This window comes from Myotis nattereri (genome assembly GCF_964212035.1).
Source record: "Myotis nattereri genome assembly, chromosome: 5".
NCBI classification, from domain to species: Eukaryota; Metazoa; Chordata; class Mammalia; order Chiroptera; family Vespertilionidae; genus Myotis; species Myotis nattereri.
In genome coordinates this window covers 46,150,041-46,177,221 of record NC_138080.1, presented here as the reverse complement: position 1 = coordinate 46,177,221, position 27,181 = coordinate 46,150,041, and the positions used below count along the sequence as shown (strand labels likewise).

Below are 27,181 nucleotides of genomic sequence, written 5' to 3'. Positions count from 1 at the left end.
GGGTCGTTTGATGCTCAACTACTGAACAATACCAGCTGGGCGAAATTTTACGTTTTTAATAAATCATATCTTAGTTGTTATTTTTAATTCTTATATTTACCACCATACACTGTTTATATAGATGTTTACTGAGCAAATAAATGAATAAACAAACTTAGTCCCTTTTTCATGAGTACCATAGTAAGTAGTTATCTTTTATACAGCAATTCTTTTCATTAATTTCACTGAGATTTTTATTTTATATTTGATATATGCTTTATTTAAATGGTGTTTGGGATAAAGTGTATTGAGTAGATTTTATGAACAATCTTAGAAAGGCTATGCATGATGCAAACTAAAATTACTTGTTTCATGATGCTACAGCAAGGGCAAGAGAGAATACAGAAGCCAGTTGTTGATTTTCTGTACACAACATTCTTTTTGTTTTACCCAATTAACAAATCTGCATTCACAAAGGCTATGCCATTTTACTGTGTCTGTTAAATGTGATAGAGACACAAGCAACCTTTTATACATGAAGCGTGGGGATATGACTTCGTAGACAAAAATTCACTTCATTAGGATGACAAAAGAATAGTATTCTAGAGATGGTTTGAGTTTCCAAGGTTTGGTCACATATTTTTCAAAAGAGTATATTAAAAATAATAGGAAAAGATTAAGATGTAGAAATTTGATGTCAGAGATAGTTCGTGTGATGGTTAGGAACTGAGGTTCTGGAGCCAGCCTGCTAAATTTGAATCCCAGATGCCAATACTAACTTTTTAACGTTGAGAAGATACTTAACCCCTCTCTGCCTCAGTTTCCTCATCTATGAAGGTAGGAATAATAATGTTGTTTGTGTAGAGGGCTATTGAGAGGATTCAATACTTTTACACACATAAAGGATTTGGAACATGCCTGGTACACAGTAGGTGCTCAGTGAATGTTACATGTTAATTGGGAAATCGATCATCCAGAAATAATAGAGGTAGATATCATCGTAAGAATTAAATAAAGTATTTTATTATTATTTTTATTCATTAAATTGTATCATTCCCAAATCATTTCATTTTCTACTCTTATGTACTTTCATACTTATATCATAGATCTTTCACATTAAGTTTTAAATATTTTTGACTAGTCTGTCTTTTCTTAATAAGCCCTGAATCTCTCAAAGGCAGTTCCTGCCTTATTCAACTTTGGAAACTTTCAATTAGCATCAGAATGTCTGAAAATGTCATAGTTTCTCAGGGCATATTTTTTTAATCAAAGAAAACTACCTAGTTATATTAAAACATTGAATACAAAATGTCACATTAAAAACCTTAAAGGTTAAAGACATAAAAGTGTACCTGCAATAAGAAAGTTTGTTAAAGGAAGAGAAGTATAACTTTAGAAAATGAAAACTCAAATGAATAAAAAAATGTAATATTTTTACTATTTAATGAAGTTCTTACTGTGCTTACATTTTATAAGAATAGCTATTTGATGAGACATTAAGGGATTTTTACAGAGAGTGGGACAACAGAGATGTATCTTAGGAGATGTTTGCTCCCACCATCAACAAGATGAGTTACACATACTTCTTCTCTCTTTGATTTTACAGATGTTTTTTGAGCTCTTCTCTGTTCCAGACACTTGAGGTTTAGTGTTGGTAATAAAGAGATGGATGAGACCATATCCCTGGCCTCAGGAGTTATGAAATCTAATTAAAAAGACAGATAATCATAGCAGAGTATATCAGGTATCACAATTGAGTTAAGTTTAACATCCTATAGAAATAAATAGGATGATATTTGTTTGTGTGGAATTGGAGGTCAGAAAATGTGGACTGAGAATGTGACATTTAGTATAGAAATCAGGTGAATACAAGAGTCAGGAAGAGTTTCAGAGACAGGGATCTAACAAAGGGCTGGAAGTGTGAAAACATTCAGAATGGGGAAAATGATGCTTATGGGAACTTCCTGTTCCATGAAGGTAGTTTTTTTTCTCAGATGACTGTGAGTAATAAACTTATGTTCATAAACTCAGCAAGCAACTATGAATTGGTATGTCTTTCCCCCTACAGTTGTCTCTCTTCACTTAACTCTTCTAACTCTTGTCTGGCTTTGAATGATTTGATTACTGAATATAATGAATTAGATTAATAGGGGTTCATTTCTGACCTAGCCTCTCCCATTCTTTATTCTGTGTATCATTTTTTACACGTAATGCATAATAGTTAAAGTAAAAATTTCAACTAATTGTAATCCAAACAAGAGGAAATATTATTTTTCAATAAAAGAATATTTATTTTTTCAGGAATATTCTATATGCTAAGTAAAGAAGGATTCCAACTGTGGCCACCATGATAGATTATGAGGATCTTCCAAGCATTCCCTCCTCTTATACCTACTTAGTGATTAAGTGTCTCCCCTCCAACTTTCAGAAGTCAGTGAGGAAAATCACTCACAGGGGCTCTGCCAGGAGGAGGCATACCAATCCAGGGGACCAGACACTGGGATTTCAAATAGTTTGGGTCAGTTTTATTGTTTTGCAGAATTAGTACATTGCCAATCTAAAGAGTCTCTAACCATTATTTATTGGTCGTGTCCAAGCAAGCAAATGATATCTTTTTGTTTGTTTGTTTGTTCATTTGCTAGCAAACAATGAAGGATGATGCAGTCAGATACAGTCTTGGCTTCGAGGAGCAAAGAACGCCTGAGATGAGCTTTGGCAATATTAGTTGGCATGCAGAATTGGCTGGGATTTAGGGAGTAACGTCTGCCAAGGTTCAGAAGGTTTGCTAGTAGAGAACAATATATTTCTGGGTTTTTTTTGTGGTTTACTGAAAAAATCTTCACTTTTTAATGATGAGAACCATAGTGTTCATTTGATTACAGAGACTCCCTTACTAAGGTAGAGGGCATGGGAAGTATGTCCTTCTAGGCATTAAAAACGACAACCTCCAATCTTCACAGGTATATATGTGCTAAGCACTGAAATGTGTTGTGGTTGCTACAGAATTTTAATTGTATAAACAAAGTTTGCCATTTGTCATAAATGATCATCAAAAGTGTGACTTTGACATAGGTTTCGCTGGAACTAGGTGAAATTATTTTTAGTATTAATGATGCTACAATGTAGGGCATACCTTATTTAAAGAGGCCATACAAGACTTTCCAATTATGTTGTGACACTACAGTTTTATTTTTCTGAGCACTGCTTGCAATACATGAACAAATTGGCCAGAAAACTTGGTGTTTAGTAGATACCCCCAATATCATTATTGTTTTATATATTTAGATGTGTAGAGACAGGGGAAGTGATGTAAAAGAAGCATACAGATTTGCTTCTGAGTTAAACAAAACACAGATTTTTGCAGAAAAATGGATACAAATGAAATGGCTAAATTAATACTATTTTTATTAAAGAAGAATTTGGGCTATCATAATAGTTCTAATATGATTTTTTTATTTATGTTATAGAATTTTAACTTTTGATTTTATTTAAAAATAAATCATCATAGCCCTAGCTGGTTTGGCTCAGTCGATAGAGCGTTGGCCTGCAGACTGAAGGGTCCTGGGTTTGATTCCAATCAAGGGCACTTGCCCAGGTTGCAGGCTTGAATTCCAGGTGGGGGGGGGGGCGTGCAGGAGGCAGCCGATCAATGATTCTCTCTTATCATTGATGTTTCTATCTCTCTCTCCCTCTCCCTTCCTCTCTGAAATCAATAAAAATATATTAAAAATAAAATAAATAAATCATCTAGTTTGGGAGGACAAATGGCATCATATTTATACACAGGTGGTTAAATAGCAAGTCGTCATTTCAGCCTCAAACTTGATGTCTAGCAGTAAATTTGTCACCTCATCCCCTAAGTTGATTAGGTCCTGAGGACAGAGCCCTCACGAGAGGGCTTAGCGCCTTTATCAAAGTGGCCCAACAAAACCCCCTAATCTCTTCCCCATCGAGGACACAGTGGGAAGCCTACAACCCAGAAGAGAGAATCACCAGAACCAGCCTACGCTGGCTCCCTGATCTCAGACTTCAAGCCTCCAGAACTGTGAGGCATATATGTTTGTTGTTTATAAGCTACTCGGTGAGCGGCATTTTGTTAGAGGAGCCAAATGGACTAAGGCACTGACAGATAGCAAGTGCTCAATAGTTCAGCCAGTTATCATCTAGAGCCACCCCATGTATAAGAATTTGAGTTCATTGTATTTATATGTATACATACCTATGATTTTTTTACATCCTCACATACTGCCAGCCTTTAGTGGTAGTGATCATGTAGGTCTTTTTTTAATTTTCTGTGTTGCAGAGCTGCTCATTATAGCATTTCGTGCTGTAGGAAAACATGAGATCATGCAAGGCAGTTTCCATGGCATTGCCATTTAAGTCAAGCTGAGGTGAGTGGCAGTCATTTTTGCATAGCTGGATGGAGGAGGTATTTGTTAACTGCAGGGTTCTTGGCCTACAGGATTTGGGTAGCTAGTTGGGATTTTATTCTCAGATTCTGTTCCTCAAGGTTTTCATACCCTTCATGGAGATGTTAGAAATAAAATCCCAAAGAACAAAAACTAACATAACAAATATCGTGTTTCCACATTCTAGAATTATCCTGTCATTATTTCTTTTGCATATTTGCTTTCAGTATTTACTTTAAAGATATAAATACATTAAAAATAAGTTAAAGTCCCCTTTGACCCTCTCTTCATGTCCTCCTCCTGCATTTTCTCCCCAGAGGCTATCACTCGCATGAGATTAGTATGCATCTTCTCAGCCAATTTAAAAATCATTTTACATGCATAATAAGTGGATGTTTGTGCTTTTAAAAAACATACAGATTCTAAATGCAGTTTATCACATAACATTTTCATGTAATTTGTTTCTCCTGTTTTTAAAGAAATTATTTTATTGTTGATAGTATTATAGATATCCTTTAATTTCCCCCTTCTTTACCTCCCTTCTCCTAGCCCCTTCTCCACCCTAGGCATTTACCACACTATTGTTTATGTTCATTGGTTATGCATATATGGTTCTTTGGTTAATCTCTTTCTGTCTACCCCCACTTCCTCCCTGAGGTTTGTTAGTCTGTCCATGCCTCCATGTCTCTGGACCTATTTTGTTCATCATATTAAGGAAATCGGTTGCACGTGCAACTTATAAGTGATATTATTTGATATTCGTCTTGTATTTTGTCTCTTATTTTTTTTTTTTTACTATTTTTTTTTTAATTATTAGTTAAAGTATTACAAATGTGTCCTCATCCCCCCCATTAACCCCCAACCTCCCCCCCCCCACACACACACACAAACTCATGCTCCCATCCACCCGTTGTCCATGTCCATTGGTTTGGCTTATATACATGTATACAAGTCCTTCGGTTGATCTCTTCCCCTTACCCCTGCCCTCCCCTACTTTCCTTCTGGGGATTGATAGCCTGATCGCTGTTTCTCAGTCTTTGGGTCTGTCCCTTTTCATCAGTCTATGTTGTTCTCTATAATCCACAAATGAGTGAGATCATGTGGTATTTATCTTTCTCTGACTGGCTTATTTCACTTAGCATAATGCTCTCCAGTTCCATCCATGCTGTTGCAAAAGGCAAGAGTTCCTTTTTTTTTACCGCAGCATAGTATTCCATTGTGTATATGTACCACAGTTTTCTAATCCACTCATCTGCTGATGGGCACTTAGGCTGTTTCCAAATCTTAGCTATGGTGAATTGTGCTGCTATGAACATAGGGGTGCATATATCCTTTCTAATTGGCGTTTCTGGTTTCTTGGGATATATTCCTAGTAGTGGGATCACAGGGTCAAATGGGAGTTCCATTTTTAGTCTTCTGAGGTAGCTCCATACTGTTCTCCACAGTGGCTGCACCAGTCTGCATTCCCACCAGCAGTGCAGAAGGGTTCCTTTTTCTCCACATCCTCTCCAACACTTGTTGTTTGTTGATTTGTTGATGATAGCCATTCTGACAGGTGTGAGATGATAACGCATTGTCGTTTTGATTTGCATCTCTCGTATAATTAGTGACTTTGAGCAGGTTTTCATATGTCTTTCTGCCTTCTGTATGTCCTCTTTCGAAAAGTGTCTATCTAGGTCCGTTGCCCATTTTTTTATTGGATTGTTTATCTTCCTTTTGTTAAGTTTCATGAGATCCCTGTAAATGTTGGAAATTAAACCCTTATCGGTGGTATCATTGGCAAATATGTTCTCCCATGTAGTGGGTCTTCTTGTTGTTTTGTTGATGGTTTCCTTTGCTGTGCAAAAGCTTTTTATTTTGATGTAGTCCCATTTGTTTATTTTCTCTTTAGTTTCCATTGCCCTAGGAGCATTATCAGAGAAGAAATTTCTTCGGCATATGTTTGCAATTTCGCTGCCTGTGGATTCCTCTAGTATTTTTATGGTTTCCCGTCTTACGTTTAAGTCTTTTATCCATTTTGAGTTTATTTTTGTGTATGGTGTGAGTTGGTGATCTAGTTTCATCCTTTTGCATGTATCTGTCCAATTTTCCCAACACCATTTATTGAAGAGACTGTCTTGACTCCATTGTATGCTCTTGCCTCCTTTGTCGAATATTAATTGGCCATAGTGGTTTGGGTCGATTTCTGGGGTCTCTATTCTGTTCCATTGATCTATATGTCTGTTCTTGTGCCAGTACCAAGCTGTTTTAAGAACAGTGGCTTTGTAATACAGTTTGATATCTGGTATTGAGATCCCACCTACTTTGTTCTTTCTCAGGATTGCTGCAGCTATTCGGGGACTTTTTTTATTCCAGATGAATTTTTGGAACGTTCGTTCTAGATTTGTGAAATATGCCGTTGGTAATTTAATGGGGATTGCATTGAATCTATAAATTGCTTTGGGTAGTATGGACATTTTGATGATGTTGATTCTACCAATCCATGAACACGGTATATTCTTCCATCTGTTTATGTCTTCCTCTATCTCTTTTTTCAGTGTCTTATAGTTTTCAGCATATAAGTCTTTTACCTCCTTAGTTAAGTTTATTCCTAGGTATTTTAATTTTTTTGGTGCAATGGTAAATGGGATTGCTTCTGTAGTTTCACTTTCTGTAAGTTCACTATTGGTGTAAAGAAATGGCATGGATTTCTTAGCATTAATTTTGTATCCTGCTACATTGCCGAATTCATTTATTAAGTCTAATAATTTTTTGATGGAGTCTTTAGGGTTCTGTATGTACAGTATCATGTCATCTGCAAATAAGGACAGTTTTACTTCTTCTTTTCCAATCTGGATGCCTTTTATTTCTTCTTCGTGTCTGATCGCAATGGCTAGTACTTCCAGTACTATGTTGAACAGGAGTGGTGAGAGGGGGCATCCCTGTCTTGTTCCTGTTTTTAGGGGGAATGGTTTTAGTTTTTGCCCATTGATTATGATGTTAGCTGTGGGTTTGTCATATATGGCTTTTATTATGTTGAGGTATGATCCCTCAATTCCTATCTTGCTGAGGGTTTTTATCAAGAAAGGGTGTTGGATTTTGTCAAATGCTTTTTCCGCATCAATTGATATGACTATGTGGTTTTTTTCTCTCAATTTGTTTATGTGATGTATCACGTTTATTGATTTGCGGATATTGTACCATCCTTGCATCCCTGGGATAAATCCTACTTGGTCATGGTGTATGATCTTTTTGATGTACTGCTGGATCCGATTTGCTAGGATTTTGTTGAGGATTTTGGCATCTATGTTCATGAGGGATATTGGCCTATAATTCTCTTTCATTGTATTGTCTTTATCTGGTTTTGGGATTAGGGTGATGTTGGCTTCATAGAATGAGCTGGGAAGTGTTCCTTCCTCTTGGATCTTTCGACATAGTCTGAGGAGGATAGGTTTTAGGTCTTCCTTGAATGTTTGGTAAAACTCCCCTGTGAAGCCATCTGGCCCCGGGGTTTTGTTTGCTGGAAGCTTTTTGATTACTGCTTCGATTTCCTCCATAGTTATTGGCCTATTGAGATTTTTAGATTCTTCCTGGTTAAGTTTTGGAAGGTTGTATTTATCTAGGAATATGTCCATTTCCTCCAGGTTGTCTAGTGTGTTGGAGTAGAGTTGTTCATAGTATTTTCTAACAATCCTTTGTATTTCTATGGGGTCTGTTGTTATTTCTCCTCTTTCATTTCTGATTTTGTTTATTTGGGTCCTCTCTCTTTGTTTCTTGGTGAGCCTGGCTAGAGGTGTATCAATCTTGTTTATCCTTTCAAAGAACCAGCTCTTGGTTTTGTTGATCTTTTGTATTGTTTTTTTGTTCTCTATGTCGTTTATCTCCGCTCTGATCTTTGTTATTTCCTTCCTTCTGCTTACAGTGGGCTTTTTTTGTTGCTCTCTTTCTAATTCTTCGAGTTGTAGAGTTAGGTCATTTATTCTCATTGTTTCTTGTTTCTTGCAGTAGGCTTGTAGAGCTATGAGCTTCCCTCTCAAGACTGCTTTTGCTGTGTCCCATAGGTTTTGGATTGTTGTGTTTTCATTGTCATTCGTTGCCATGATGTTTTTTATTTCTTCTTTGATCTCACTGGTGACCCAGTCGTTGTTTAATAGCATGCTATTTAGTCTCCATGTGTTTGATTTTTTTGGATTGTTTTTGTTGTAGTTGATTTCCAGTTTTATGCCTTTGTGGTCTGAGAAGATACTTGATATGATTTCAATTTTCTTGAATTTGAAGAGACTTTGTCTGTGACCCAATATATGGTCTATCTTTGAAGATGACAAATGTGCACCTGAGGAGAATGTATATTCTGTGGCTTTGGGGTGAAATGTTCTGAAGATGTCAATTAATTCCATCTGATCTAGTGAGTCATTTAGGATTGATGTTTCTTTGCTGAGTTTCTGTTTAGAGGATTTGTCCAGTGGCGATAAAGGGGTGTTTAGGTCCCCTACTATGATTGTATTGCTGTCAATCTCTCCCTTGATCTTCTCCAGAAGATTTCTTACGTATTTGGGTGCTCCTATATTGGGTGCATATATATTTACCAGAGTTATTTCTTCTTGTTGGACTGCTCCCTTTAGTATTATGAAGTGGCCTTCTTGATCTCTTTTTATGTCCTTCACTTTGAGATCTAATTTGTCAGATATAAGTATTGCTACCCCGGCTTTTTTTTCACTTCCATTGGCCTGAAAAACCTTTTTCCATCCCTTCACCATCAGTCTGTGTGCGTCTTTTTTTCTGAGGTGGGTTTCCTGTAGACAGCAGATATATGGGTCATGTTTTCTTATCCACTCATTTACCCTATGCCTTTTGACTGGGGAATTTAATCCATTTACATTTAAAGTTATTATTGATAGAAACTTGTTAGTCGCCATTTTTGTTCTTTACCGCTGCGTTCCTTCTTTGTTTCCTGTTTTTTCTATTTACAGCAGACCCTTTAGCATTTCTTGCATTGCTGGTTTGGTTGTAATAAACTCCCGTAGACCGTTTTTGTCTGTGAAGCTCCTGATTTGACCCTCAATTTTGATTGATAGCCTCGCTGGGTATAGTATTCTTGGATTCAGACCCTTCCTTTGCATGACTTTGTATATTTCATTCCATTCCCTTCTTGCCTGATGTGTTTCTGTTGAGAAATCGGTCGCTAGTCTGATGGGGGATCCTTTGTAGGTAACTTTCTGTCTCTCTCTGGCTGCTTTTAAGATTCTTGCTTTGTCGTTGGTGTTTGCCAGTTTAATTATTATGTGCCTTGGTGTTGGTCTTTTCGGGTTCATTTTGTTTGGGACTCTGTGAGCTTCTTGGATTTGTGTGAGTTTTTTCCTCCCTATATCAGGGAAATTTTCTGTTACTATTTTTTCAAACAGGTTTTCTATTCCTTGCTCAGTTTCCTCTCCTTCTGGCACCCCTATTATTCGGATGTTGTTTCGTTTATCATTGTCCCAGAGTTCTCTTAGGCTCTCCTCCTGCTTTTTAATTTTTTTTTCTAGAAGCTGTTCTGTTTGGGTATTTTTTTCTACCTTGTCTTCTAGCTCGCTGATGCGGTCCTCTGCTTCTTCTAGTCTACTGTTGATGCTTTCTATTGAGTTCTTTATGGCAGTGATGTCGTTTTTCAATTCTTCATGGTTTCTCTTCATTTCCTCTTGGTTCCTCTTCATTTCCTCTTGGTTCTTCTTCATTTCCTCTTGGTTCCTACACATATTGTTGAATTGGTCTTCCATTCTTTTCATCCACCTTATGGCCATTACTCTGAATTCTTTCTCTGACAGGTTGCTTGCCTCCATTGCCTCCATTTCGTTTACTTCCTTTTCTGATGATGCCTGTTTTTCTTTCATATTTGGGTTGGTTCTTTGTTTCACCATGATTTCTCTTCTCAAGGTGTTTGGTTATGTAGTTCTCTCTCTGCTGCGCTGATTCAAAGGCACAAAATACAACACAACAAGGCACAACGTACAAGGCAACAAACTAAATGCATTCACGATATTAATAACCCCAAATAAAGGTGACCCCCTGAGCGAAGAGAATTAGGGGATAAAGAAGAAAAAAGAGAAAAAGATTAAAGAGAAAAATAAAAAACAAAAAGGAGTGCTGAAATGAGATTGGGAAAAGGGAGAGAAGAAAAAAACAAAAAGGCAAAAAAAAAAAAAGTAAGAGAATGAAATAGAGGTGGGGAAGAGGCTATTTGTATGGGGAGAGCGAGGGATTGGAAATTAGATATATAAGTAGGGTGAAATTTAGACAGTGGGTAGAAAGAAGGAATAGGTAAAATCCAAAGCAAGAATAGGGTAAGAGAAACAGGACAACAAAAGGGGAAAAGTGAGGAAGAGAGTTTTGGCTTAAGGGTAAATGTGAGATAGAGAGAAATGATGCTAAAGGAACGATGAAAATAGAGTGTAGAACACTAATCCCAAAATAAAATAAAGAAAAATTAAAAAAAATAGTAAAAAATAAAATGACACTTGAAAAAATGGTAAAAGGATAGCAATAATACTGGTTAAAAAAATGTAGTAATTAAAAAGGTAAAATCAGGTGATGAAAAAAATAAAAAATAAAAATAAAATAAAATATGTTCTTAATGAAATGGTGAAAAAAGAATTAAAAATATATATATATATAAAAATATTCGGAAGTGAAGGTGCTTCAAATCTTCCACTCTTCTTTTTGGCATGCCTCAGTCCTGCCAGGCATTCAGGGGAGTGTTGACCTTCCCTGCGATACACTGTCCCTCCGTGCAGTAAACCACAGACCTGACTTTAAGGCAGGTTGTATTTTTTTTACCAGACTGCCTTTATTTGTGATCGCAAAAGAGACAGTTCGTGGCTCTGCCTCTGGGTGGCAGTGTGTCTGGATTTACCTCCGAGGCTCTAAGTCCTCTCTATCAGTAGGGTTTTGTCCTCTATGGTATTTGGAACTGATTCGGGAAAGACCACTGCCCAGAGCTGGTTCCTTGCCACTGTCCGCTGTTTCCCAGGCTCCCCAAAAAGAACTTTCCCCTACAGGCTCTGCGAATGACCCCAACTGGGGAATCCCATGCACTGGGTTTAATAATCAAATGCACGGATCTAAGGGGGACTGTAACAAGAGCCTGATAGTTGTGCGAATTCGCAAGCCTCCACCTTCCTGGTCTGCGCACAGTCTCCGCGCGCAGTCTCCGCGCGCCCACTCGCCCCTGGCACCAAGCAGCCAGCAGATTGGCAAAGTCCAAGGCTGCTCCTTTACATCCAGTCCAGCTATGGGCTCATTTTTCGCGTTCCCTTCTGCCAGCAGCCCTGTGGGGCCCCTTCCCCACTCGCGGGTCACGCTGGTCCCAACGGCTGCGGACTCTGTGGGGCGCAGATTCTGCCCCGCGCGCGCGCGAGCTCGGTCCTCCCTCCAACCCGAACTGCAAACCGCACCTTTAGGGGATGTCCAACCTTTCCGTGAGAAGAAGCAGTGCTCGTCTGAGTTCAGGCAGTCACGCTGCTTGAGATCCCTTGTTTCCAGGTTAGTAGCTTGTCTCTGGATGCCGGCAACAACCACGCAAGATGGCGCAGTCTCCGCTGCTTAGCTGGCGCACCAGGAGAGGCTTCAGCCGCAGTCTCCAACCGTCCTTTTTTTTTTTCCTGGGGGGTTCTCGGTCTTTCCTAGCTGAGGACAGTCTCTCAGCTGAAAATCCTCTGCCTATTCGGGCTGAATGTTACCCGTTTCAGCTGCTCACCCTTATGTGCTCCAGGACAAGGCACAGGACACGTCCGCTTATACCTCCGCCATTTTCCGATTCCCTTGTCTCTTATTTTTAACAATTACTCATATTTTAACAAATAGAGAGGGACAGGTTCTAGCCAGACGGTGGTTTTATGATGCCCCTCTCAATAATTTAGGACTGTCTTAGGACATTTGCAAAACATTCTCCTTTCATGTGTCTGTGACTTTTCAGGATGGCATATAGATTCCTCAGATGTCTGCTTCCAACTCAAAAGCCTTTAGAATTTTATACTGGGTGGGGCAAAAGTAGTTTTGTCGTTGTTTGCATGGAAAGTAATACAGTAATTAATAAATAATAACAAGAATAAACTCTTGTGTTTTGCATACTCATTACTGTAACCCTACTATTGCTCCATCCTGTATATTCTTTATACTTACTGTCTAGCATTTATTCCCATTTATTCTGGCATTGATAATGTTAAGGCCTCATTAGCATAAAACATTGGCCAGGAAATTGGTTGACAATAGGTCTTGTATCAGCCTGAATCGGAGGGGAAAATGTCTGGTCAAATAAACCTCATATTGTCAAGGGACAACCAACTGAACATTTCTAGGTCAATTCTCATTTAATTATTAATCAAAAGTGCAGCATATGTTATTTAATTCTATGCCATTTTTACTTATTTCAATCCTTGCCATGGAATTTTTATCCTGTGCTGACATCAATCATATTTAGTATGCTTCAACCCTAAATTTTATTGTATACATAGCTAGCCTGGAAAGATCAGATATTTGAGGAAGGCTGTGTGACTCCATAAATAATCTTTAGATATTAAAAAATTATTTAATGCATTGAGCTAGTTTTGGGGATTGGCTTTCCTGTTAATTCTATGCCATTGAACCATAGATAATTTGAAACTAACCTTGACTGAGGTTGACTGAGGTTGGACTGAGATTCAAACAGGAGGCCTACGATTTGGCCTTCTAGATAAATCTTCCAGGAAGCAAATAAGAAAACCATGGGAAAGTTAACCCTATAGTATTTCCATTGGGCCACCCGAGAGCTCAGGCGTATTCATCTGGCTCAATATATTTTTGTATGTAATCATTTTAAAAAGATTTATGGTTCATTTTGTTCAATGGAGTAGATACCTTGTGAAATACCACAATCAAGCTAATTAGCACATCACCTCATATAGTTACTTTGTGTGTGTGTGTGTGTGTGTGTGTGTATGCGTGTGCCCACACACTTAAGACCTACTCTGTTAGCAAATTTCAAATATACAGTGCAGTATTATTAACTATAGCCTGAGTCTCAGAACTTATCATCGTGTAACTGGAAGTTTCTACCCTTTCATGAATATCGCCCCATTTCTCCTACTCCTCAGGCAACCACCATTCTACTCTCAAGCAGTATTTATTTTTAAATAACAAGCAAATTGCATGGTAGAATTCATTAAATTTTTATAAAGAGAACTGATTTCCTTAAAAAATATGAGTTTAAATAGCTTTTGGATATGTTACATTAGGTTGTGTTAATTATTGTTAAAGAAAAAAAATTGAATGACATTTACTGAAGATGGTAAGGCAGACTTTATTTAGGACCATTGAGGTAGGTATAGGGACCACTGCAGTGAGATTGAAAAAAAAATTGTTTTTATTGATTTCTGAGAGAGGAAGGTTGAGGGAGAGCGAGATAGCAACATCAATGATGAGAGAGAATCATAGATTGGCTGCCTCCTGTACACCCTCTACTGGGGATAGAGCCCCAAACCCGGGCATGTGCCCTGACCAGAATCGAACTGTGACCTCCTGGTTCATAGGTCGAAACTCAGCCACTGAACCACACCGGCTAGATTGCAGTGGAATTTTATAGTGGGTGAGAGAGATTGTCTCAGTCCTGTATACAGCATGTGCAAGTGGGAATTTATAGCCAAGGAGCAGAGTAGGGAGTCAGCAGATGGAAAATTATTAAGAAGAAACATCAGGGTAAGGGGAGGTCTCAGGAAACTGGCCTAACAAGATTCTTGCTAAAGACAGGTCAGGGTCAGAGGATGAGGGAAGATGAGGAACCTGATTAGAATTTGGGAGTGATCAGATATCAGGGACAGGTGGTGGGGAAAGAGAATGAGGGGTGGGGTTTCTGCTTAAACTGACAGCAGGTAAACCTAGCTTTTATAAGGGAGCTTATAGATAGATCTATGAGAAGGCTCAGGGGCCTAACTGAAGTCTGGTCAAGCAAACAAAGCATTTTTGTCACCATATTTAGAATGTTTTAAAATAATCATTTAGTTTATCTTTACTTATTTTTGTCAATTTCCTTATAATAAAATACTATATTATAGGGGGGGATAAATTTGATAGAAATTCTATAAAAATACTAAAACTTAATTCCATAAATTCAAGCAAGGGAAATGATTTCAATGACAACATTCCCTTGGATGTAAGCTTATATACAACCCTATTTAATGTTAAATTGTTACAAATGGTGTTTCATTTCATTGAAAGAAAGCATTTAAAATTTTTATTTATATTAAGATTATTTTATTCCTGTTTTAAATTTATTTGCTTAATATAATCCATTCTATAAATCAGAATTTTATAAAATGTAAAAATTATTGTTTTTCTTAGCCTGAGTGCTTTTTATAACTCTTTGTAGGAAGGTGGGCATGCTTTTTGGCAGCGGCTGTTTTCATGCAGCTCTGCTTGTGCAAATTATACAATGTGAATTTCTTCCTCTAAAAATAGATTGCCACTTGCCTGGCAACTGAAGAATCTTTCTGTGGCAGAATGATGTTTGACTTCTGATGCTTATTCAGAGGTGCAGTGTATGAATGCTAAACACTGCATCTATAGAAGTAGATTTCAATACATTGTGATGTTAAAATGTTTTTGCATATACATAAAGAAATACTGTTATGTTTTTACTTATGATTCAGTGATGTGGAAGAAACTAGATATTCTGCATGGAACTGGTACACATTGATAGTTATTTTTATTTTATTTTTTTAAAGAAAGGGGCAAGTGGTTTATTTGTGCTTAAAATTACGTCCTTGTTCAGTGACAATTGTGTATCTGATATGTAACAAAATAATCAAGTACTTGAGATTTTTCCTTTCTTCTGCTTGTTTTGGGTTTATCGTGCCATTATCTTTTTTTAACATCTTTATTGTTGAAAGCATTACATATGTCCCCATTTCCCCCGCCATTGACCTCTTCTAGCCCCCTGCCTCCCCTCCCCCAGGCCTTCATCACCCTATTGTCTGTGCCCATGGGTTATGGGTTATGCATATATGCAACTTCTTTGGTTGATCTCTTCCCACCCCCTCCCCCACCTTCCCTCTGAAAGTTATATTTAGAAGTGGAATTCTAGAGTATTGCTGCTGTAGGGCAATAACTGTTACATACAGAGGCAGAGGCCCAAGGGAGCCCGTGCTCACTGTTAGATGTATGTATTGCAAACTATTTTTACATTTCTTATCGTTCATCAACTGCTCTGCTAGTCACATTTGCATGCATAACAATTTAACAGGAACTTGTTACCATGGCAGCACAGAACAAAAATGAAATCTATTATTTTATGAGATGAGAGTTCCCAAGTGATACAGGTGCAGGATGATGAGAACACTTTTGTTGTGTACAACTCCCAAGGTGAGAGGCTAGGTGTGCATTAACAAGGCCCATGGAGACTGTGGGATTTGTCTGACAGTTGCCCTTCTCTATGACCTATTCTACCTTCACACATTCCCTAGACTACAGGGATGCAGCTCCAGTGCCACTGATAATAAGGCAGCATACACTGGCTTACACTAAGCTAAGGTAGAAGAATTTTCCATTGTGAGTTATTAGCTGATAAATAAATGAGTCTATATGTTTTTGTGTTTCTCTGTATCTAGAGTGGTGCCAATCATGGCAATGATTCTCACTGTCTTTTTGCCTTTTTTGATTTAAGGTAATTGCTGAAAATGTAACTTTTTTCTCCATGTGTTTTCTAAAAATAAATGAGATATCCTATGAGATAACTGCTTTGCAAAATAAATTTCCAGAAGGAATTGTAATTATAGAGAAACTAGTGGCCCAGTGCACAAATTTGTGCACATTGAAAGGAAATTAATTACAAGAAATATTTTAATATTGCTACTCACGCTTTCTCTATAATAGAAATGTCAACCAAATTCACGATCCACAATGACAGATCAAAACACATGCATATGATTGGCGCTAGCGAGAGCTTTATATGCATGCACGAATTAACTTAGCCGCATATATATATATTAAACTTGCTTAATTAGACCTGCTTTCTGATTGAGCTAAACTTTTCCCAGCCCCAGTGAAGCTCCCCAACTTCTCTTTTAGGTAATTGTCAGAAACACAGCAGTAAATATCAACATGAAGCAGATTATTTTTGTAGATCATGCAGGGAGAACAAAGGGTAAAATATTTAACTGCAGCAGTGTTTGACTATATTCTGCTCAGTGAGGAAACCTGAAGTCATTTTCAAGGTCCACCATTTCTTACTTCTTTTCTGTCTGGCCATGTTTCTAAGCTTTTTAAATCTCCATTTTCCAGCTAATGAAAAGAAAATGGGATTCCAGTGAGTTTCCTATCTACCTACTCCAGGACTTCTGTGAGGATCAAATGAGATGAGGCATGGGAAAATGCTTCACAGACATTTGGTTAAATTGTAAAATGTTTCCACCTGGCTATAAAGCAAGTCATGTTCCTGGGCTGAAGAAACTGCAAGGAGGCTAGTCTCTAGGGAGAGGAAGCCAGGTGTTGCTACCTGGCGCCCACAGCCACCATTTCTGGGCTGGGCTGTGGGCCACATTTTGCGCCATGGGGTTTTGGCAGCATTGGCTGCAATTTGATGGGCTGTCACTCTGGGGTGGTGGTGGGGCCTGTGTCCCACTTGGGGGAAGCCAAGTGTTGCTTTGTGGGCAAAAGGTCCATGGTGCCATTTCTCTGTAAATGGCTAGTGCATGTCACAGCAGCTCCTGCATTGAGCGTCTGTCCCCTGGTGGTCAGTGCACGTCATAGTGACTGGTGGGATGGACGGGCACTTAGCATATTAGCCTTTTATATATATAGATTCTTATTGTTATTTCTGACATATCTGCTTATTGTGTATTTATCAAATGCTTATTATATGCAAGGTATTCTGGTGGACTCTCTGTGGAATATGAGTTCATGATTCATGAATACTGAAATGAAACCACATAAAGAAGCCAACCAAGAGCAAATGACAAGCACAGGATCTTTCATTGTTTACCCCCTTTCTATTTTTTTCCAACTCCATTCACTACATCAGTGGTTCTCAACCTTGGCTGCACATTAGAATCACCTGGGAATCTTTTTAAAATCCTGATTTCTGGGCCTCATCCTCCAGAAATTCTGTTTCTTTGTTATGGGTAAGGCCATAACGTTAGTAACAAAGAAACAGAATTTCGGGAGGATGAGGCCCAGAAATCAGGATTTTAAAAAGATTCCCAGGACATTCTAATGTGCAGCCAAGGTTGAGAACCACTGCACTAGATGCTACTTTAAAAAAACCCATGTCAACATTACTCAGTTTATTTGATTATTTCCAGTAGAAGACACTGTTTTGGAGGAGCTTTGTAAAGAGCCAAATACAAAGTGAATATAAGCTTTCAGCAGGGTTCTTTCAATAATAAACATTTATCAAGTGCCTACTGTGTAACAGGCATTGGATGAGTTGCTATGGTGAACTGCTAAACTCCATTCATTACATGTTTTATTGGATAATTTAAACTTTCTCTGTACAAATGCATTTTTTGTAAAGATGCAGTTTTTAAGTGCCAAAAACAAATAGAGATGGTGAGAATCTTAAGATACTAACTTACCAAACAGGAAACACCCCTCCTCCACACTCACTCACTCACTCACTGTCACACAGACCCTTAAAGAAGTGTAGATAAACAGAGGTAGAAAAATACACAGGATTATGTAGTTTAACTCAAATAATTAGGAAAAACATTTGGATAAAGGCAATTTATAATCTATATTAAGAAGAACATCTTCCTTTAACTCTCTGTCCGGCTTCCAATTACATTTGGCCTTGGTTTCCTTCCGCTTTCACTCTTTTAACATTTTCACCTGATGCCCTGCTACCTTGCCTATTACCTTTCTTCCAACTATACATGAGGAAATGAGAGTGAAACTTGTAGACACATCAGCTTTTTTAGCTTTTACGTATAGCTTTTACTTACAATAAGAGTATTATAAAATACTCTTATTCACCTTTGCTCTGACTACCTGCCTTCATGTTCCTCTTACCCTCGTTGGCAGTCTTGTACTGTGTTAATTCAAAATGCGGTACAAAGATCCGTACCACAATTGCTTTGATAGACCCACTCTTTGAAGACACAGCTAGAATGGGTGGTGTGCAGAAGGGTGGAAAGTCATTGGGAGCCTGTAGATTTCTAAGGGGCTTTGGAGAGCGGGTCAGTGCAGCAGAGGCATCCGTGTTTATATTATATTGTGAGCATCACATAAGTCACTGGTAAGATACTTTCCCCTGCAGGCAAAACTAACACTACCAATGGAAAATGGAATTTAAAAAGAAACTTTAGAAGAAGGCAATGTACCTAAAAATATCCCAGCAACAAAAACTTTGGCTGGCATACCTGGATTTTTCTGAGTATAATTTTAGTTAGGTAAACATTGAAAAGATATATTTTCCTAAAAGAGTAATTTTATGGAAAATGATGGTTGGCAGTCAGTTTTCAGATTTAGCAGATCGATTTTGCAAAAGATTTTCCTTGTCTTAAAGAGTGAGATGTAAATTTGAACAATAATGATGCTTGACATTCTCAATCACTTCACTGAGAAAATTTATCCTCAAATAATCTTCTTTGTTGGATAATTATCTAAGAATATAGACACATAGATGTGAACTATAGTGCTAATCATGCTGTAAATGAAGTGATTGTTTTAATATGTTCAAAAGTGTATTAAAAGTGTAATATTAAAACAAGTGTATTAAAAGTGTATTATAGATTCATAGCTATCTAAAGTATGTTTTATAAAATAGCTAAGCTCTCTTAAAAGAAAGCAGAAATATATCCAGTATGCAACTAAATTAAATACCAAGGAAAATGGCATTGAATTTTAGGGAGTGGATTATGGTTTTGTGGTCAAATTATTCTTGATATATTGATATGAATTCAAAAGGAAGACTATAAACAAAATTCTGAGAAGAGCTGGGGAACAAGATTTAAGAGCTATTTAAGTCCTTGCTAGACAAGGGCAATAATACAAAGACATAATTCACTATAGTTGGAAGATGAGAAAAACAAAGTAAATCTCAGATTTGAATTCAATGCTATATTTCTAAGTGAACACACACACACACACACACACACACAGTCAATACATGTGAACATACCCACCAAGTACATGGGTAGACCTGATTCAAGGAGTGGTAAACATTTTCTGGAAGAGAAGGTGATTTGAACACACACATCCTTTTTCAATAACAAGGTCTGTTAGACTTAAAAGGCACAATAGTCTGTCAGGGAAGTGGCGAAATCATCACAGATTGTTGAGTGATTCAAAATTAGATCAGATGAAGCACTTTAAAAATACCCTGCAGGAAACAATGTGATGTTGAGAAGGCAATAAGAATCTGACTTAAGTTGGTCTTTTCCACCTCTAATTTTTAATGCTTTTTAGTTTAAAAATAAAAAGTATAATATTTACAGAAGTGCTGAAAGTTAGGGCTTAAACACTAATGTGCTTATTATTTAACATTAATGTATGCGATTCGCATGGCTGTATTGCAGAAACAGCAGAACTGTGGCTATATATGTGTCAGGCCTTTCCCCACTACTATGAAATTAATAATGAAAATGAGTTTAGGGTTTAGAGCAGTATTTAGGAAGTGGCTGGTAGATTTGTCCTTCAGGATTAAATTCTAAACATGTATATCCAACATAATGGACCCTGATTTGACAGTCAAAATTAAATAGGATTTAGTATTTTCCCCCACTAATCCAGTTTAGTATTGTCATTATAACTGGATATAAACATATGAAAATGATGAAAAATGGTCCAAAAATTCTTTGAGAATTATTAACTAATGCATATTTAAAAAGAGAGAATGGATGAGAAGCAACTTCTGGAAGAGTTGTTTTTCATGTTCTCCCTGACCCCCTGATCTTAATTTACATTCAAATGAGAGATCAACCTAAGGACTTGTATGCATGCATATAAGCAGAACCCATGGACACAGATGGTAGTGGGGGAGGGCATGTGGAGGGGGGAGTTGGGAACAAGCGGGGAGAGGTCAATGAGGGAAAAAGGAGACATATTTAATACTTTAAACAATAAAGAATAAAAAAACAAAAACAAATGCAATCTCTTTATATAATTTGTTTTTTCTTATATTCAAAGGCAGTCAAGGTACTACATAAAATGAATGAAATAGAGTAGAAAGGGCTCAATAAGTTCTAATGGTTTCTAGTTTATGCTTTTTTCTTTTAACTTTCAGTGATTTGCATGGCTGGGAAACTCTCCTATCTTCATGTCAAACAAATGTGCTTTAACCAGTGGGAACTTCCTGTTCAGAGTCAGGCTTGTGACCTTTCGGATAAACCATTGGTTAGACCATGGCCCCAATGGATCAGCTGCCTGGAACCAGTCCTGACAGAGGCCTCCCTCACTGATAGAGTGCTTCTAGACCAGCAGTGTGCCCTCTGAGTGGTCCAAATGTGTTGGGGCTCACTGACCATCCTTACCCCATGTGACTGGTTTGATATAAACTTCATAGAACATTTTGTTAGGCTGACTTCTCTCATGTCTGCTTCTGAAAGTATGTTATTTGATACAAAGCCCACTTACACACAGAAAACAGAGAGGGAGGCTTATTGCCCAGTTCCTAACGTTTGCTGTGGTAGTGAGGCAAAAGTAAATGACCATTTTCCTTTGGAAGCAGTGGTGGTGGGAGGTGCTGGCCATGGCCAGCATTTGCCTTGGTGCTTAGCCTACTGATGGTAGAAGATATTTAGTAAACTTTTGTTGGATGAATGCACGAATGATCACTTCAAAGTAGGCTAAATTTTAGTACTAATCTTGCTGCATTCATTTCTCAGCAACTGGCCTCCTAAAGTGGCCAGCTCTACAGGAAATGCAAAAACACAGGAGAGAAAGGATGGGAACTTAATGCCAAAAAGAATAAAAGTGACAGTCTGTCTCTAGCCATTTTCTGAATCATGAGTATATGAACAGTCTTTGACTAGCCTTAAACTATTCAGCATGACATACTCGGGGAAAATCATGGAATTTTGGAGACAAACACAACTGTGTCTAAATCTTAACTTTGCTACTAACTAATATTTTATCCAGACTAGATTATTTAACCCATGTGAGGCTCAAGACTGCAGAGCTAACAAGTGTGGGAGCAGAGATTGACTTTAAGTTTATCTAATTTCTGATCCCAGGCTTTAATATATCCTGATTAATAAATATTATTCCCTTCCTAGTTCCAAAGAAATAGAAATTATACAACTCTCCCTTTTCTAATCAATATCTCTATTTACCTTCTTCTATATTATTCTCCATAATAAAACCCCAATAGGTCCAATAATTTTGTCCATTCTGTTCACATATTTAGAGTCCAATTGTGTAGCGTTTTTAGTTATCATTATTGGATGTCACATCTTTTCAATAGATTTGTCCTATGTTATTTCAAGTTAGCTAAGTAATACTGAAGCCCAGAGAGGTTCAGGGGTACAGTAAACTTTTAGAGTCACTGAGATGACTTAGGTTTTCTATAACCCAGCCTGAGGGAGAAAACAAGATGTAGTCTTCAGAATATTTCAAAGCACAGCAGTTTCTATGTTCTTTCGTGAATAGAGTTAGAGGTTCTTCTGGCTGTGCATCGACATGTGATGTCAGTGGGAACTTTGAATGTGAAGGGTGGAGACGCCTAACTTGGATGATCTGCCTATGGAGTTGTTAGCAGAAGCTGGAAATATTTATGACCACGGCTGAGTCAGAGGGATATGAACCCTGGGCTTAGTCTGACAGTTGTCTTTAATTAAATGAGCCTGGCTCTGTTAGATTCTGGCAGGCCAGCTGTTTAGAAAGCACCAATTCTTTGGAAATCGGCTAACTTTCCCAAGTTTTGTTTTCACTCAGAATCTTGGATTTTGTTTTCGCTTTCCATTTTCAGATTAATAATCGCCTAGACACAAATTGCTGTGGATTCAAACCTCGAAAGGAAGATACCTGTGTACAGAGTGGACTGAGGCCAAAATGTGACAACCAAGATTCTGTGGCTCTCGCACACATTATCCAGCGAAAGCATGACCCAAGGCATTTGGTCTTTCTAGACAACAAGGGTTTCTTTGACAGAAGTGAAGATAACCTAAACTTCAAATTGTTAAAAGGCATCAAAGAGTAAGTTTTATAATGTCGTAACATCAGATTTATATTAAGTAAGTAGTAAGATTTGGAGAAACCTTACATCCTTATGTCTGACCGATTGCAGCCCTTGAAATGAACTGTGGTTGTGGAATCTGGAAATAGCGGCCCAGGAAAGGGAAACAAACCCAGTGGAACAGAACAAGAGTGCAGCCAGGGCGTCACTGTCACCAACCAATGCAATCTACAAAGCTCCCGCCACCTTTCACATCCATCATGCTGCTTGGCCCTCACTGTGAAAATCCATGTGGATTAGGTTGGGAGCATGCAGGAATCTCTCGAATAGGACCTGGCAGAACAGGGGTAAGCAGGTGGCAGAGGCTCCGTTATTAGGCCCTGGAGCAGGGGAGCTGACAGACATTTGGATATTGACATGGCAGGATGTCCAAAGGCGTAATAAACTCAAGTGACTTTTATGAACATGGCAAAAAGTCAGAGCCAGTCTGCCCAGTAAAAAACACAGTATCAAAGGACAGCAGCTATTGAATGAGGTAGGAGGGTTTTTGAGCATTTGCAAACCTTTCTAATAGACAGGGATTATGGAAAATGGCACCTTGAACCTACCTCTAATTGGAAATACAGAAAACCAAGACACTTAATAGTGGCAAAGCCCTGCTGTAGAGTCTGAGCTATTCAACCCACTATGGAGATTGAGGCTAGATTTCAGGCTCCACCTGTAGCCACTCTTCATTGTCTTCCCACCTTAGTAGGAAATTAGGGTGACTAAGAAATTGGGGTATGTTTGAGAATTGAAAACAAAGGGGATATATTAATAAAATAGTTAAACAGCTATGTGAAATTAAGTGACTGCTGGGAAATACATGAGCAAGTCTAAAATTGAGGGTAGAACCCAGGTCTTTCAAATCCAAGTTCAATAATTTTCTGCAATAATTTATGTACATGCTCTTGCTCTTACTTTTGTAAATAATACTTTGAAGCATATTTCAGTAGTTCATCCTAGCATTGACAATTTATGTTAATTTGTATATTTTTTAAAAAATATATTTTATTGATTTTTTACAGAGAGGATGGGAGAGGGATAGAGAGTTAGAAACATTGATGAGAGAGAAACATCAATCAGCTGCCTCCTGCACACCTCCTACTGGGGATGTGCCCGCAACCAAGGTACATGCCCTTGACCGGAATCGAACCTGGGGCCTTTCATCAGCAGGCCAACGCTCTATCTACTGAGCCAAACCGGTTAGGGCAATAAGTATTTGTAACACTAGAGACAGTACTTACTTTTGCTGTGAGAGTTTCATGAACCCGAATTTCATGAGTTTTTACCATGTCTTTCCCGGTTAATACCTGTGTTCACATCTCTTTGTGGGTTGAAGATTGAATATATGGCATATTCTCTCCTTAAGTGTATAAACTAAGGACATTTTATGTGTAGAAAATTTACAAACCTAAGGCATCAATTACTGAGTTGATATTATGGGTTTTCTTAAATCCCTAACCCTAAATTTTCTCTTAGAATTAAGAGTGCACAGAAAATACAGGCCATCCATTCATATATGTATGAATATTGTTTTATTTATATGTTCAAAGAAGATTGAATTTTAAATACAGTATGAAGAGCAATGAGCTCAAAGTTAAATCTTCTTAGAATATGTAATTCACACATTGAAAAGCAAAAATGAAGACTTTGCTAACCCAGATTTATGCATAGAATATTCCTATTAATTAATGTAATGCAAAGACAGATTTTTTTAAATTTTCCTTTACAAAAAGTTTAGTCACTGAAAAGAGCCATGATTTTTTAACAGTATTATCTTACACATTCTGCCACAGCTAAAATTAGTTGGAGGGCCTTAGAATTTCTAAATCATGGATTATTAATACTTCCTAGAGCAAAAGTGCTTAATTAATACTGTGGCCACTAAATTACATAGTGCATGTCTTCCGGGAGCTCAGAGCATCTTACCAGCATTATTTAAGTCCCCAATTACTCAGACTTCTTAAGCACATCCGGCTCGGTGGCCTCTGCTCTTTCTGCCCGCATCTGAAGGGCAGGAGCACCGGAATCCCTTGCATTCATGCCCCCTGAGTGCCATCCTCAACTTGCTCCACTGACATTTGGTAAAGGTGCTTAGAAGTCCTGAAACTTCTGGCAATTTGTACTCTTCAAACAAGTATATGTTCTTGTTTTAGTTTTTAAGGACCAGTTACTTTTTTAAATTTAAATTCTTTATTGTTTAAAGTATTACATATGTCTCCTTTTCCCCCCATTAACCTCTCCCCGGCCACTGGAACAGCTAAGTTTATTTGAAAATTACTATTAAGTCCCAACGTTTTTACTGTGCTCTCATCAGCATTTTCATAAAAGATGGAGAGGCCATACTGATCATATGTAATTCACACTTTGAAAAGCAAAAAATGAGACTTTTCTAACCCAGATTTATATATAGAATATTCTTATTAATTATTGTAATGCAAAGACAGGTACTTTTAAAAAATTTTCTTGACAAAAAGAATTCATCACCGAAAAGAATCATGATTTTTTTTTAACAGTTTTATCTTACACATTCTGCCACAGCTAAATTAGTTCAAGGGCCATAAAATTTCTAAATCATGGATTGTTAATACTTCATAGAGCATAATTGCTTAATTAACAGTATGGTCACTAAATTACATTGTGCATGTCTTCAGGGAGCCAAACATCTATATATATAAAAGCCTAAGAGACCGGTCAACCAGACGACTGGATGATCAGATGACCAGCCGGTAGCTATGATGTGCACTGACCACCACGGGGCAGACACTTACTGCAGGAGCTGCCCCCTGGTGGTCAGTGTGCTTCCACAGTGGGAGCACCACTCAGCTGACCAACGGGCACCAGGCGGCAGGCTTAGGGCTGCGAATGCAGCTGTGGCAGCATGAGTCTTTCCCCCCTCCCACCTCTGCAGCAGTGCTACTGAGCAATGGAGGCAGCAGGTGCAGCAGGGCCTGGATGAGCGGGAGCGTCGGCCGCCTGCCACGTGCTGCTTCACCCACTACTACATCCCTCAGGGGATGTCAGACTGCCAGTTTCCAACATCCCCTGAGGGGTCTCGGATTGCTAGAAGGTGAAGGCCAGGCTGAGAGACCTCACCAGTGCACGAATTCATGCACTGGGCCTCTAGTTACTTATAATTTTGATTCAGCAAACATTACTTTTAATTTTGAACTAGAAATTTTATGAAGTTCTTCAGATAATGGATGCCTTAGACCCTTGGCTTTATACTTTCTGAATGAAGAGCAGAAAGCACTCTGATAAGACAATTCAATAAGGACCCTTCTAAGGTTTTCCAGAGAGATGGTTCATTGTGGAATGCCCTGGCTCTAAACCTTGAGTTTCACTATGTTTATTTGAAAACAATTTAGTATTCCAGTTTCATAAAATGCTCCCAGATCTTCAGAATTCCTGAAGTTTAACCTGAATAAAGGACACTTGTTTATTTAATTGGGCATTTTAGAATGATTCTTTCTCTTCTTCCTACATATATTTTGGATTTTTTTACCTTAAATTTAGTCGTGCAACTTCTACTCAGGAAAGAGAACTTTACTGAATTTCTCAGCTTTTTGCTTCTCATATTTACTTGCATAAAACCGCAAATTGACATTTATGAGAATGCTATTATATTTGACAGATTCAAGTGGTTTCCATGGGTGCAATGGAGTTTAGGATTGAGAAAAGTATTTTTGCTAGGCTAACAGAGACCTTTTTAATTCTGTGCCTCTTGTTGACTATATAATTACCTTAAGTCAAATGCTGGTATGTCAACTTCTCTTTGCTATAGATAATTCATTTCTCTTGAAACATATTGTTCTAATATATTATTATTAAGATAAGTATTTTCTTGTCAGTGATAAAAAAAGTTTTGATTCTCAAGGTACTATTTGATAGTGTGATTTATGCCAGATTGATGAAAGACAGAGCAGTTGGGCAATGTCTGATATTTCCAAATAATCACTAAGAATGAAATATGATTTTATATTTTCAGGTTTCCTGAATCTGCAGTGTCTGTTTTGAAGAGCCAGCACTTAAGGCAGAAACTCCTTCAATCTCTGTTTCTTGATAAAGTTTATTGGGAGAGTCAAGGAGGTAGACGAGGAATTGAAAAGCTTATTGATGTAATAGAACAAAGAGCCAAAATCCTTCTCACCTACATCAATGCACATGGGGCCAAAGTATTGCCTATGAATGAATAACAAAAGGGTCTTCTGGCTAGAGGACTAGATGCATTTATGCATTTTTGTTTCTAAATCAAGTACACAAACTTCAACTCCTTTTGGGAATGAGATAGAGTATTTAAATACATAAAATAAATGAATTTAACCAACTATATATGATGGGCCTGCATGCCGTAAGCAGACTTATAAAGCTTTAAAAAATATTCTCCTTAAAAATATTTGTTTATATTTTCACTACCATCGTCATGTGAGTCTCAGCATCTGATTAGAAAATGGTTGCAATTATTATAACAGCAAGTTTTGTTAAGACATTTGTCATATTGTTGAATAGAACAGCATAAACTGACTCCTTTAAGAAATATTTTATGCCATTTTCACTGGTCTGACCAAATATTAATGGGAATGAATCTTGAATATTTCTGTTGCTGATTGCTAAAACAGAAGTCCCTGCCCTTACCCAGCGGCACCTCTAAACT

At 37.8% G+C, this 27,181-nt stretch overlaps 1 protein-coding gene across 1 annotated transcript in view; it reads left to right on the top strand.

Moving 5' to 3' along the window:
* Nucleotides 1-26,723, top strand: part of GASK1B (golgi associated kinase 1B) — a gene marked incomplete at its 3' end in the record, with an annotated part of 51,384 nt that extends 24,661 nt beyond the window's left edge. Inside the window, exons 3-4 of the mRNA XM_081093042.1 lie at nucleotides 22,279-22,505; nucleotides 26,516-26,723. Coding sequence (XP_080949168.1) covers nucleotides 22,279-22,505; nucleotides 26,516-26,723 — 435 coding nt within the window. The remainder of the gene's footprint in view (nucleotides 1-22,278; nucleotides 22,506-26,515) is intronic.
* Nucleotides 26,724-27,181: the final 458 nt, after the last annotated feature.